General features: G+C 42.2%; 1 protein-coding gene across 1 annotated transcript in view; it reads right to left on the minus strand.

The window, feature by feature from the left end:
- The window catches only part of PRKACA (protein kinase cAMP-activated catalytic subunit alpha), an 85,134-nt gene extending 71,572 nt beyond the window's left edge, over positions 1–13,562 (minus strand). Inside the window, 3 exon segments of the mRNA XM_048487915.1 lie at positions 13,301–13,363; positions 13,366–13,493; positions 13,495–13,562. Of these exon segments, the coding sequence (XP_048343872.1) occupies positions 13,301–13,363; positions 13,366–13,493; positions 13,495–13,547 (244 nt within the window). The 5' untranslated portion in view covers positions 13,548–13,562.
- Positions 13,563–15,225: the final 1,663 nt, after the last annotated feature.

Below are 15,225 nucleotides of genomic sequence, written 5' to 3' on the forward strand. Positions count from 1 at the left end.
GGCTGAACCTACAAAACAACCAATACCTGCAGTGATCAGTGTGCAACTAGCTACTCTGCGGTGGGGCTACTACCTCCCTTGTTCAAGTGTGGCTCTTGAACCACCACATATCACTTGACAGCTCAACCAGCACAGTTATTCTTCTTATGGACAATTATAATGACAGCTTGACCTGTGATCCTGTAATTTGCTAATATACCCCGGCTGCAACAAGGGAGATGGCAACCCCATTCAATCACCTTGCTTACAGAACTCTGCATTATGATATTCAGTAAATGCCTGGCTTGTTTTACAGCGGTGTCCATTTGACTAAGGTTTGGTAGACAAGGTTTGGTGTCCATCCGTTGCTCTTGACCAACCTCAGGTGTTTTCAATACAAGACTCACACTGGGAGGAGGGGGTTAAGGGCATCCTCTGCTATCTGCATAGCTGTGCTCTAGCAAGAGGGAGGGGAAGGCTCCTCGTGTTGCTCAATCCCTCTTATCACTGAGTGACAGGCTTAAGGAGAAATGAAGCACAAGTGTCCCTGAGATGAACAGAAGCAGATGGCAGCAAGGAACCCATCAGAGACAAGGGGCATGGTTGACCATAACAGTTGTGATGTGGCGAAGGTTGTCCAATAGGTAGCTCCACATAGAGTTTTAACTGGGAAATTCAGGTGTGCTACAGCAGTGCACTTCCACCATGCTACGTCTTTCAATCCAGTCCCCAGTATTCTGGTATGCATGGCCAGCTTTGACACAACAGCTGTTGAGTGACTCCTATGACTGTGCTTGTCAGCTTTGTGCCCAGCTGAGTGTGTGAGGTGAGGGATCCTGTGTAAGAATCTAAATTGCTCATTCCCTTCCCTTTTCAAAAAAAACCCCATATTTTTGTTTGTGAATTACTGAGAGGAGGAGGATTTATACTGAGAGAAGGAGTATTTATAACCTACAGTATTGGCTTTGGTATAAGATAGCTTCAGAAATGTTCGTTCTTTCAAGGAGACTGTGATGACCATCTCTTGTAGGGGATTATTTGCTATTTCCTGGACCCAATTATTCCCGCTCAGTTTGAAGTCATCAGTCATGATGGGCAAGGATCAAACATACAGATGACAGGCTAGTCCCCTTCATTGCTCTGATAACATACCTTGGCTATAGTGGGAAATGGCAAAGCTCCACTGAAAGAGCAGAATTAAAGACCACTGAGACCCATTACAGCTGCTAAAAGACCTCCTGCTTAACGTAAGACACAGAAAAATCTAGTCTGCCACTTGTCTGCCAAGTCCAGTCAACAGCAGCTGAACTACAGTGGAGTCTCGGTAATCACCACCTTCAGTTTACGCCGGTTTTGGAGTTCATCGGTTGCGCCCAGCCGTTTTTCTTCCTCGGTTGTCGCTAGGTGCCTCGGTGTTCGCCTACAGCTATGCTGTTTGCGCAAATTTACACTTTTTGTGTAAATTTGCTACGCTGCTTGAGTAGCGCATGCGCAAACAGCATAGCCTCGGTTTACACCGGTTTTGGAGTTAGCTGAGCGCTGCCGGACGGATTACCGGCAATTACCGAGATTCCACTGTACATTTACTTCCTGCTTCCTATATAAGTTACAGGTTTGCCACATTGTGTGTCCTATGCTGTCCTTTGTCTTGTAACTGGTCAACACCTTTTAGAGACCAGAGCTTGGCTTGCTACACTTAGGTTCTGCCTACATCTCTGTTTTAACTTTGAGGACTCAAGCCTAACATACCAGTCTCTTGTAGATCTTCAAAACTTCAAAACACTATTTGAATATACCTTGAACCTACCCTTCTTCCTGGGGCAGAGGATGGAAACGGCTTGTCCAGACTGTCTGGTGGACCTTAGTAGAACAAAAAATATTAACATTGACACTAGAGTCACTAGCTATGCTGTCTGCCCATGAAATCTTTTGCTCCTTAAAGCAAAGATTAATTGATCAGGAATTTCAGTATCCCAGCAGTGCAGAATTAAGTCCTGCTCTCCCATTTTTAAAGGAATTCCCTTTAACATATCTAGGGAGGCCAAATACTTGAATCAATTAACCTTACCCAACCAGCGAAGAGCTCTCTCTTTGGCAAGGTGCAATGCACTTCCTTCAGCTGTAACAACAGGAAGACGTCTAAAAATTCCCTACCAGGACAGAATCTGTGACTGCAGCACAAAGCAGACTGAATGTGTAATTCATATGCTTCTTTATTGTCCAAATTATAAGACAATCAGGTCCAACTTGCTGACCCCTCTACTCACTAATAAAAGTCTATCAGATCCACACAAAAAAATATTATCTTTTCAACAATGATTCTTCCACTATCTCTGAAATGGTGGCTAGGTGCCTGTGCTATGTCATTAAGTCGCAACCATGATGGTTTTGCTCTGTGATTACTGCTAATCTGTATTAAGTCTTCCAGAAAATGGTGGGGTATAAAAGTAATGTAATAAATAAATAATGCCCAAAAAAGGTTTGATTTGATCAAATTACAGAACTTTAGCATGAAATCTATTACAATTGCTCCATTGTCTGAAAATATCTCTTCTAGACAACACTGGACCATTTGTTGCCATTTCTATAAAGGTACATCCACACACTGAGAGTTTTCAAAGGTGACATTTGCCCCATTATAAATGTTCTCCATCACTGTAGCTCATACTAGCTCATACTACAACTCCAATATTAACAGTGCTGCACATTTTCAAATACAGGTGTAACCTCAGAGGTCATCCATGGTTAGTACAGAAATAAACAGTATATATAAATACATATATTTATTTACATAATTCCCCCCCCCCAAAAAAAAACACCTATATAAATCCTTTATAAATGAGCAAAGAACAACTTAACAAATGACAGGAAAGACATATACACCCCTTGCATTTCCTCATTTACTGGTAACAAGGGACCCTCCAGTAAGACATTTTAAAACTAGTAAAAAAATCTTCAGGAGCACAAGTACTTCCAATGTATGTGTAATATCCCCATCTGGTGGCTGGACCACACAGAATGATACCAAACTATGGCTTAAGAGCTACACATCTCTCTTCAAACTCTTTCTTGCAGCCAAATGTCCTCTGATCTCTTCCATTAAATACAGAAAACGCTTTCCAGGGCTTCTAAGGTCTTCACTATCTGTTAGGAGGGCACTGAAGTTAAATAATGTATAGCTATCAGCTGCCAATCTTGATAAAAAGAGGCATAAGGAGGAAGAGGGCTGCAGAGCACATAAAGCTTCACATACCACACTGTTCATACATCAGCGAACAGAAGACACATATACAATTAGCTAAGCTAATGACCTGCTTAATTTGAAGCAGGTCCCAGAAAATCTACACTTGGAAGCAAGCTATCCCAGTATGTCCTCCAAAGATCACTATGGTCAGCAGATGAAAATCTACATGTGATCCCTGGCCCAAATATTGTCCAGCTTGCCTCAACCAGGGCCAGGGCTTTTTCAGCCATGGCCCCAACCTTGTGGAATGCTCTGTCAAGTGATACCTGGGCCCTGCACGACCTGGTACAGTTCTACAGGGCCTGTAAGAGCTATTCTACCAGGCTTATGGCTGAGGCATCTAAGGTTTTACTATGACCCCTTCCACACAGCAAATGTATAACAGGTTCCAGTCGTGATAAAGGAACACATCTTCCTGTTTTCCTGTTCACATGCATTCCGTGCAGGCAGCAATTGGAGGCTACAGAAACAATGTGGGTTGCTGTTGTGCCTTCGCACAGAAATGCTTCTCTTGTTTTAAGTGTCCTGCAACTCATGCGTAGCTACGCATACAAGCTGAAATGAACTTCCACAGCCATACCAATGTCCCGTGATATGATTGGCTGAACCTGTGTAGCTATGCAGCTGCAAGCTGTAAAAAAAACCTTTTTTAAATGCGGGACTCCCTGCAATGGTTGAGCAATGGAGGGCTTCACCCTCACTGTGGAGGACAGGGTGGAAAGGAGAGAAATAAAGTGCCTCCTGCCTGGCTGTTCACTCGGGAGCAGCTCCAACCCAGGATTTTTCAAAAGTATTGCTGGTTTAGATATTTTCAAAAAAAACTGTGTTTGGCAAAATAAAACAGGGCAGATTTGTTTTGGGGGCAGGACCTTTGTGGAGTCTTGTCCCCCGCAAAACGAGTTACATAGTGTCCCAAACCCGTGTTTCTTGGTCTGTGCAGAATGGGTCTATGTTGACTTCCCTCTTTCCTTTTCCACCTTTTTCCTTCCTTCCTGTATCCTGGTTTTATTGCAATTTAATCACTATTGGGTTTTAGAACTGTCTGATATATGGATGCAGATTTGTTTTAAACTGGTTCAGTATTTTTCATTTAAATGTTGGAAGCCACCGTGATTCTGTGAAAGGAAGGATGGCATATAAACCAATAAATGAAATGAAATAAATGAAGACAGTGAATCACATGAAAAAGTTGCATAAGCGGATCACACATAGTCCGCTGCAGTTCTTCAGCATTTTGCAAGTACCCAAATACTTACCACAATACTTTTGAGTATTTGAAAATATAAACTTGCCTTATACATCAGTTCATCAAGTTTAGTATTGTCTACTCAGAGTGACGGCAACTCTCCTGAGTCTCAGAAACAGGCCTTTCACATCACCAGGGACCTTTTCTTCCCACTGGAGATACTGGGAGTAGAACCTGGAGCCTTCTGCATGCTAAACAGATGCTCTGTCATTGAGCTACAGCCCATCCCCAAATAATTCATTTGCTTTTTTGATGGACTGTGTTTACAGTTGTTAAAGACCGTAGTATTTCTACTAACCTTGTGTTTATTCTAGTATTACATTGTCAGAAAACAGAAACATTACAGGAGCATATTACCACAGCTCTAGCATTATAAAGTTTTTTTACAGTCTCATCAATTGCCTGTAAACAAAACTCAAAAGTTAGGCATCCATCCCACTTGAGAACACTTAGTATACCCTCTGTTGCTAAACCAGTTGCAGAAACTTGCCTACATGATTTTTGTTTCTCTCCTAATCATCACTACCAAGAAATAATCACCAACATAGCCTTAATGTAGTAAGAAGTGATATGACACAACCACTCCAGTTCTCATAGGTGTCCCCATTGTCTACACATTTTCCACCTTCACAATCCCTGCTCATTCTTATTGAAAATACATCCCAGAATCAGACTATGAAAATTAATATGTTAATTGCACAAATGAAAAATAAAGCAACCACATCTTACAGCAAAACTTCCTGGAACAAAATAAAACATTTTTCTCATTTTCACTTCTTGCACCTTGACCGATCCGTCCATGTTCTATTTTCATTCATGCCATGCTTTTTAAAATATTCCATTCCAATCGGTTAACAATTCAAAACACTTCCTTTCTTTCAGCATCTTATTTAATATTGCCCTCTCAGAGAAAGTTCAAACTCCATAGCCCACTACTTCAAAGAAGCAAGTTCTTAACATGTTTTCTGCCTCTTTTTCTAGACTGAGATCCAACCTTTTTGATGCTATGGGCACTTTTGGAATTCTGACACAAGATAGTGGGTGCAACCACAAAATGGCTACCATGGGAAATCGAGCCACACACAAAGGAAGTCAAAGTGCAAGGGCTAAGAAACGTAATTTTAAAAACGTACACAGGAAAAGAGTAGTGAGAGCGAGAATAAAATCAACAAGTAGTAGCTACCAACAAAATATTATTTTAATTTGCACAGCCAATTAGATATCCAATGGCCAATCAGAAGTTCGCTTTTTAAAAACACATGGTGGGTATTAGGAAAGGTGTCAGTGAGAGCTACGCTGAAAGGTGTCAGTGAGAGTTATGCTGTGAGAGCTAGAATCCCTGCTCTAGATTAAGACATTTTATGTTTAACACTAAAAACACAAGATTTCAGTTCTCACTCCTACAAAGGACATGCCTCTCAGTAGCCTAGTAACACCAACATATCTCCTACTTTGTGACATGACAACAGCAACCCTATCACACCATATCTTTTGAAACAGATTAGTCAGTCAACTCCAGAAATATCAGCTTGCCACCTTTAAAAAATAGTATTTTTTGATATCACACAACAGAAAGTCAAAATACAAATTCACATTCCTTTAGTCATTAGCTACATTCCAATTTTGAATTCAGCCTTCAGACTCACCATTTGTTGTTGTAGTTTCAGGGCCTTATACACCTCTTTTTTAAAAGTAGACCTAAATCCCTAACCGTGCAAATCTAGGTAAGTAGTAGTACCCTTACAGCGTATGCTAAAGTGAACTGAACAGCATTTATAATAAAAGGTCTACCTTTTCTTAAATTCTCAATCTTCAGCAATCAGATGGTAGCTAGTACCTTAAGGTGAATCTTCTGCTTCCTAAATGCCTTGCTTGGGCCCACGCTGAAGCCCTCAAATTAGAGTGGAAAGGATAGATATTTCCCTCCCTTCCCTGCAGTAAAGATCTGGCCTACCTTCAATAAAGAAACCCCCAAATCCCACCCCTTCCCCCAAATTATCAAAGGACTGGTTGGAAGCTTCAAGCCTGCTGTGTTCCCCCCAGACCCTTTTTTGAAAACCACCCAGCCTGTTACTCCCCTCACCTCCAGCCTCCATCTTGCCAGTCTAGAATGTGGCCTCCTCTGCACTTGGCCTATGGTTCCCCAGAAGGGTCAATCTGTAACAAACACCACTCGTCAGTGCTGTAGGAGAGAGACTCTTAAGAGGCAAAGCGATAAACACAGCACACCAGAGATTTTCAGACAGATACTGGAAGAAATAAGACAATAGCAAACTAGGAGTCCACCTGTGTCAGTCTTAAGAAATGCTAAAACAGTGCATCAGTTCCTAGGCTCAGTGGAAATCCTGCCAACTGAGAGGGTGTGGTTTGTTCACACATGACCACTCTCCAGCACACACTTGGCTTTTATTTTGGCTTATATAAAGGAACTAGGTTTCCTGTTTGAAGGTCAGGTGATCAGATTGTTTATTTTTCAACTATGACTGTTTTGGGAAAAACAAGGATATGGTCTCTATGATTTTGTAATTCCAAGACTTCACTATAACGAACTGTATCTGGGACAGCCTTTGAAGAACGCTCAAAAACTCAACACAAATACAGCAACCAAACCCTTTCAGTTGATGCTGGCCATAAAGAATACATTATACCCATGTTCAAATATTTGTAGGGATTATCTGTTTACGGTCTTCTTGATCTTTTTAGTTTTAAACAGCATATGCTTGGATCAACTGAAAGTCCATCTCCTCCAGTATGTTTTCCCCCATCTGCATTAAAGTCATCTGAAAAGGTTCCCTTGTTTGCTGAAGGACTGGCAAGGGGAAACGGAATACAGGCCTTCTCTGTGGTGGCAGTCTCTTCAGAATTTCTAGCTTATGGAGATTGATAAGCTATGAGACTTGAAAAACCAACTTTTCAGTGAAGATTTGTTGAATACTACTGATTGTTGATTTTAAATATTTGCATTCTGTTTTAATATTTTGCTTTTAAATCTTGTGAGCTGCTATGAGTCACCCAGAGTACCCAGGGTAGAAAAATTTGAATAAGACTAGATACTGTACTTGTTGCTCCATCACCCTTCGCCACCTGTCCTCCAAGTTAGGAAGCGCATTTAAAAAGTTGTTCTGAGCAGCACCTGTCGCAATAAGCCTGTGACTTTTGACTAACCAAACCAGCAGGATTATTAGTCACTGTCCCTGCTCAAGCATATCGCAGGCAGAATAGGCCTCAAGCTTGAACAATCTGCTAGGAGGATGCAGTGTCATAACAAACATTGTCACCTCCTCGGGGCCACTATTTAAGCAGAGAGGCAGCAAATAAATGATTCAAATAAAATAACTAGATTTGCTTGAGATAACATTTAATAGATGAGGCTTTAAAAGCCTGAAGGATATCACAGCTGTAGGAAGAGCCTGATCTTGCCTACAGAAGTCTATAGAACTCTCCTTCAAGCAACAAATATAGATCAAATAATTTACCATTATATTAATCTGTACTTTGTGCACCTACCAGAGAATTGTAATTATCCCTAGAACATGTACCATCTATGAACCTGTAATGAAACAGATGTGTAGCTTTGTTTATGTGACATGGCTAAACGTTTGATCCATTTACAAGTTTAGTTTGTGAAGGTGCCCAGAGGCTTGTTTCCCAAAGGAACATTCCCATTCCCCATAAGCTTACCTTACAGTACTCGGGGGTAAAATCATCTGTATTATGTCAGCTTCAACTGCAGGACAGAATACTTTTGAAGTCTTGAACACACCTTCAAGCCCAGTAAATCCCTTGAGATTTCCACACTTACCAAAAATCTAATTACCTATTTCATCCTGGTATTTAAGAGTACTCAAAGTTTTTATTTTCTACCTTTATGTGCCTATCTTATCAGCTGGAGACCCTATAACATGTGGGAGCCAATCACGTTTTTTCTTGAAGACTGATTGTTATGTAATTACTGAAGCCTACTGGTCAGGAGAACAGCTAGAACTCTAAGTCCTGCTCACAGTCTTGGAAAAATAGTTGAATGGCGAGGAAGAGAAATTCTATTTCACATGCTTGTCAAATGTGGTGGTGGTTTATTTCTCTTAAGGCTACTTTCTTCTGCACATCTTCTGAGAGGGTCTTTTACTTAACAGTCATAGTTTGTTTCCAATACTAGTCCCATTTCAATAAAATTCTGTTTTGCTGCTCCATATACGTTATAAATGTTTGTCTTCTTCTAGGAACTCGATATATTCTCATTTTTCTCTAAAACTATAATCTCCTTAGGAAAAGTTGCAATAAAATGCCTGGATGCACACTGAAACTGGGAGAGAATCTGAACCCCTCAAGCTTTATACTGAAGGGTAACATCACGAACAAGCTGTACCTTAAAGCTATACTCAAAAAACTGTTGAGTGAAATAAATCAGCTTCATTACCTCTGCCAATAGGATGTGGACTGTCGTGCTACCATCTAGCAGTCTGTCCTTTTGTCTGGTTCAATGCAATGAATAGTAAAGTGTGTGGCTTTTGAAATTGCGCTTGTACATACACAAAGTTTAATTAAGGAATCCAATTGAATGTATACATTAACATTCGTGTACATAGCCTGTTATGGAGTAACAAACTCAGGACAGGAAGCTGTCTGAGGTTAGGTTTTATCTAACTTTAAACAAGATGGTTCAGAAAGACACTAGAAAGAGGGACAAGAAGCTTGTCTTTAAACTTTAATTTGCTGCTTTCCATCTGCAAGCTTTAGTGCAGTTGATTGAACTAGCTAGGCTTTACTGTGCTGCTCACAGGCAGAGCTTTGTGAATATAACACAAACTGATTACTGGGCACAAAATTGAATGTATTGAGAATATCAGTTACCTTTTTTTTTTAATCAGGCTTCTAGGCCCCAAAGCTGCAAATGAAAACTAGGGTGGGGTGTCAAGGCCAAGGGGAAATCTTCAAGAACAAAGGATGAAGACCTAGAACTCTGTTTAATGTTTTGCCCTTCCATGGGACTAGGAGAAAATAAGGTGAAACCAAATGTGCATTTATACAAACTGCAGGATTCAGATGTCTTTGTTATAGAACATGAATTATTTTAGAGAATTTGGAAAAGAAAATCACATAGCATACACCATCCTTCTCCTGGGGCATTACACCAATCAGAAGCCCCGGTCACCACGGTCTGCACAACTGTCCAGGCAATGGTTTTCAGGGCTAGGTTAGAAACTAACAGGATATTCATAAACTAAAGTTGCACTATAGACTTCAGTAGACTAAGAACGGTGTAACTTTGCTTAGAATGGAACTCTTAGTGTGTGAACATTAGCTGTTATAATAGTTTTGCTTAAGCAGACATTTAGAGAGCTACAAAGGACCTCCAACTACTGTGGCAGAACATTATAAATATTAATCATGCCAACAGATGTTTATCCAGTTTCTGCTATATAGCTGTCAATGAAAAAGATTCACAACAATTATGCAGGAAGTCAATCATTCATACATACACAAAAGTGTACATATTGTTAGTTACCTTTTGTGTTTAACAGAACAGGAACACAGCTTACCTTTCAAATCTATTTTCCAGGAGAGTCCACACTTGGCATTTTACACAGAACAGCCTGGCAGCCAAGCTATAGGTACCTTGATGACCCATTTCATCATAGTATTGAAATTATGCTTTACCCCAATACTTGAACAGCTTCACATATATTATCTCTGTTTAATTAAAGTGGTGCTTTTTTGTTCTTATTAAACTTGCCAAAGCTTGGGGGAGGGGGTTTGATGTTCAGCAGATTCTCTGTCAATCAGATGGCATATTTGCAAAGGCTCTACAATAGTGATACAGTTCTGATACTATTTCTTCTACTCATGATGCTCAGGTAGGCCTGAAGGAACAAAGAGGATTTAATCTGCAAAGCTGGTGTATACATGAGGAGAGCTGCAGACACTAGCATATCTTGACAGATCTGCAACTGAACCATTGACAGTGATGCCCACACCATCACTTAGCCTTTTCAAATCTGCATACTTTTGAATATTCATTGACTTCTTTAATGCTTGAGGCAATACCTTTGTTAACGTTGCATAGCTACTATCTGAGAAAATATCTTTGGTTACGACAGGTAGGAAATGTTGCTTTGAATGTTATACCAAATTTAAACAACAGAACATTAAAGGAAAAGTGTCTGTGCTTCTCTTTCCATGTTCTGTGCTAACAAGGCCTGTACCTAAGAAGAGCAGGAATGCTCATGTTTCAGACAAACAAATATTTGCACAGAATCTATTGCAGTTTGGGTACCTGAAAACAAATCAACTTTTAAAAATACAGCTGAACTTCAGGTTCTCACAGTTAAAGTATTTAGAACTGTCTGCTCAGAGTCTTGCATATGTGGATATGGCATCTCCATCCTAAGTCAGTGTCCTAACTGTCTGTCTATCCCTTGCCATTTTCAACTATATGTCCATTCAGCCCCTCACTTCCCTATGCTTCCAAACGCTAGATTGCCACCAATTCCACAAAAAAGCAAATAATGGGTAACGCCCCCCCAATCACAACTGTTTAAATTATTGACTCATATACTTTATTAGAATACAGAATTTAAACCCTAGGCTACAACTATCTTGCTTTGAAGTTGTTAAAGCAATCATGAGTCAGGAGTATGATGCCCAAGAAGTTTTTAAAAAGGCTTATCTCCATAGGAGTAAAACATTTCTAAGTTCCTGGACATTCTTAAGAGCTCTGGCAATTAAATAAGTACTGGATGGAACAATAAACATATTAAAGATAGCTAGGTATTCCAAAACCTTGACCATAGGTATTACAAGTACCTTAAAAGAGAAGGATAACATTTTGAATAAGTCCTGGCCATTTGCTTCTGCACAGGGAACATTAAAACACAACCCACGGATAAGTCTGCTAGCTAGCTATTTGTGCCAGGCCTTTTCAGACAGGATTCCCTTGAGAAAGGGGTACCTCAGTCTGAGTGGTCCAAATCACATGGTGATTCTGATTGTAGTACAAACGGATACTAACAGAAGGTAAGGACGATAACCCAGTCAGATACAAGAAGGGTTGCTTCCTGGTTTGTGGAAGGGATGGTATGCTGAAGAAAGGACTAGTCCATGTACACTGGAAGCGGAGAGCACAGCCAGGGGTCTCCTTATTCCATCAGAAGGTATGTGGTGAGCAATAGATTTTGCTTTGCAATGTTGACACACATACACGTGTAATCCCCCCCCCCATCTTCCCTTTGCTCGGGGCATTATGATACATAGAAAGCACAGAGTTGATATACAGAAGACATAGACTGAATTGCACTGTCGCAGGCTTCCTGCTCTACAGTGTACACATTTTTCTTCTGTTTCCCACTTTTAGAAACAGTCAAGTCAAACTTACTGAAGGGCATGTGCACTCATACTAAAGAAGGGCAGCCTGAATCACCTATCAGAAGTCAATCTTTACACACCCATTACTCAGATGAAAGGTGATAGATAATAAACCAAGGCTAACCAGGCCTAAGGATTAAGAACAAACCCCCATTGTTTGAAATGGGCAATAAATTATGTGATGGAAGGATGCCAGAGCATGCCACAAGTTCTCCAAGGTGAAAGAGAGGGGTAAACGTTTTCAGTGTTTCTCATCAAGTTCTTTTCCGACATTAGCAATCTGGCTGTCCTGCAAAAGTCTGTTGATGACTATGAGATCCTCCCTTTCACTTCCAACAAGGCAGTCCAAGCAGAAATTTCTGCCTCCACATTTCAGTAAGCTATGTGTAACACTTTCTGCTCTGTTTCTAGTATCTCCGTTGGATGGCCACCTTCCTTCCTGCCTGACCAGCTCCATTCTGCAGCTTTCCTTAGGGGTGAGTTGGGGATACATCCGTCTGTCTCTCCTGAATTAAGTTGCCTTCATTTGTGCTTAACAGGGCCAGATGTCTATGAACACGAACCTGTCAAGCCTGCCTAAAAGTAACAGCAAAAAATGTTAGTATTAGTGTATATTCTGTATCTGAAACAGCAAACTAAATAACCTTGCATAAAAGTTGAAGATAACATAAAAGAGAAATTGCTGGGTTTAAACATTTGAAACACATCTGATCAAGAGAGATACCAGATAGAGATGATTAATACAAACACTGCAGACATGTTTTAAATGCAGATGGAGCCATTTGAGATGGACTAAATACACTGCCTGAAGAAAAAAAGGCAGATAGCAAAAAAGAAAAAAAATCTGGAGCACACAGGAGACAAGCTGCAAGCAAATGTCCCAGTTAAAAGACACAATCAGGCAAAACATCAAAAGGAAAAGCCCTAGACAGAGTAAGGCAACATTAACAGACTATAACGCAAAACTTAGTAGGGTGGTTCCATGTGGCACCTGGAAGAAATGGTCGGAGGAAGGCACAAAAACATAGGTTCTGCCCGTAAAGGTTCGTGCGGGCCAGCAGTCTCCCCCCCCCCACCCCACCCCGGTCCGGGCTGTCTCTGCCAGCCCAAACTGCCATTCCCTACTGAAAGGAGAACAGATTTACAAAAAGGGGGCCTGGCCAAGAACCCCAATAGGGTGAAGCACAGATGGGGAGCGGAGCAAAGAGCCTCCGAGTGCGGCTTCCCAGACTTCGCAAGCAACGCTCCGCCCGCCCGCCTGCCAGCCTCACTGTTCCTCAGACCCCAAACACTTCCCGCTCAGTGGCCCCTGGTCCGGCCGGGCCCGGCGCCCTCCACCCCACTTCCTTCTTCCCAGGTGCCCCAAGCCGGCTCTTCCCTTCCAGGGAGGACGCTCCGGCCGCGCTTCCTCCCAGCAGCTCCCACCGCCTTCCAGAGCCGGCTTTTGGCTTCTCCTGCCCCACACTCACCGCTCTCGATCTCGCCGCCCTTCTTGGCCGTGGCCGCGTTGCCCATGGCCAGGCGGGGCCGGGCTTGGGCTGGGCCCGCGGGGAGGGGGCGCTCTCCCCGCTCGGTCGCTCCAGGCGGCAGGAGGCTCCGGCTGGGCCCAGCCAGGCCCAATCCCCCCCTCCCCTGCCAGACCCGGGGTCGCCTCCACCCCCCCTCCCCTGGCGGCAGCAGGAGCTGTTGCAGCGCCTCTCCGATCGGGCACGCCATTGGCTGCCACAGCGACTATCCTTCGTTCATTGGCCCTACCGGCATGGCCCCAGCCACCATTGGTCTTCAAGGCCTGACGGAGCCCTCATAAATACCCGCCTTATTCTGCGCAAATGTCTTGTGTTGAAGCCGTACGTTTGTGCCGGCTTGCCTGATTGGTTAGTGGAAGGGTTCTAGTCCCACTCCTTTGGGAGGACCAGTGTGTGGGCTGGGCGGGGCGATGAGGGCCGAGAGTTCTATATTTAGAATAGCCTGATTGTCCGTAGTCTAAAGAATGTCCATTGTGAAGGGCGGGGCCAAAGAGGAGGGGGGTGGTGATTTTGCCCTTAGGCAGATTCACAGGGCGGGGGGAGGGGGCAGGGATAAAATAAAATAATCGGAGTGCCGGCTTGTAGGTCTGGGGGGCAGGAATATAGGCAGAAGTAAATAAATCCTGTTGTGCTGAGAGCACAGGAGTTTCCTGCTGCGCAAAGCTATACCTGTGTCCCAGATTGACTGGTATTTAATAAATACATAGTTTCATGACTGTGGTTTTATCAACGGTGCTAGGAAAGGAAGTGGCATTTCACTGTGTGCGTGTGTGTGATTTAGACCGAGCAATTCGAAATATAGTTCGTGCTGTCAGGATGATTGTGGTATGAAAATGGACTTTCCCACCCTTTCAGTGTCTGGAGGCTTTCCCGCGTTTACAGTAGTGTTTCTCATTAGTAATAGACCTGGAACCGGTGCAGTACTAAGAGATTTTTCAGAATAGAAAAAATAATGTAGTCCTCTGTAAATCCTGAGGCATGTCTGCCATGCAACAGAGTAATTTACCTAAACTTCTGTAGGACATGGGTTTCCATGTCATGTCAAAGTTGGTAAGGTTGAATTTATGTAACATTGATCTTATGTAATAAGATTGAAGTATAATGTGTTGTGGATTGTTATTGTGACATATTAAGTCTGTGCTGGCTTTGCTGGGACTCGTTTGTTGAACACCTTATGTAACAAAAGGAAAGGAAACGAACATATTTTTCACTGGGTTCTATTATGGTTGCTAATGCTATAGGAAATAAAGGTATAATACTACTAAAAGTAAAGTATACTGTTGAGTCATAATTGACTCATGGTGACTGCATGGGTTTTCACGGCAATCTTCCCTCAGCATAGCAGCACTCCCATTTTTCCTTAGTAGTCTCCCATCCATGTACCAACCTTGGATAATGTCCAAGCTCTGGCAAGATCAGACTAGTTTGGGCTGCTGGGGTTGCTAAAGAAGGTTACTACCTAGGATTTGGACTGGGAGCTGGAAACGCAGGTTTCCAATCTCCATTCTGCCATTGAGTTCATTGGGTGATCTTGGACCAGTCACGCTTCCTCAGTTCCTAAGCTGCCTAGACAGCTGGTATGAGGTGGGGTACAAATATTATAAATAAATAAAACAAATAATCCAACCTATCTCATAGGGTTGTTGTGAAATTAAAATGGAAGAAAGAGAACAATATATGCTGTCCTGAGCTTTTTGAATGTTGGGAAGAAAATGCAGCAGACATAGTAAAAGAGGAAACTGACATCAGCAAACAGTCACATCATGGCGTAGAGCCAGCATGGTGTAGTGGTTTTGAGTAGTGGACTCTAATCTGGAGAACTGGGTTTGATTTCCCACTCTTCCACATGAAGCCTGCTGGGTGACCTT

This window comes from Sphaerodactylus townsendi, linkage group LG03 (genome assembly GCF_021028975.2).
Source record: "Sphaerodactylus townsendi isolate TG3544 linkage group LG03, MPM_Stown_v2.3, whole genome shotgun sequence".
Classification (NCBI taxonomy): domain Eukaryota; kingdom Metazoa; phylum Chordata; class Lepidosauria; order Squamata; family Sphaerodactylidae; genus Sphaerodactylus; species Sphaerodactylus townsendi.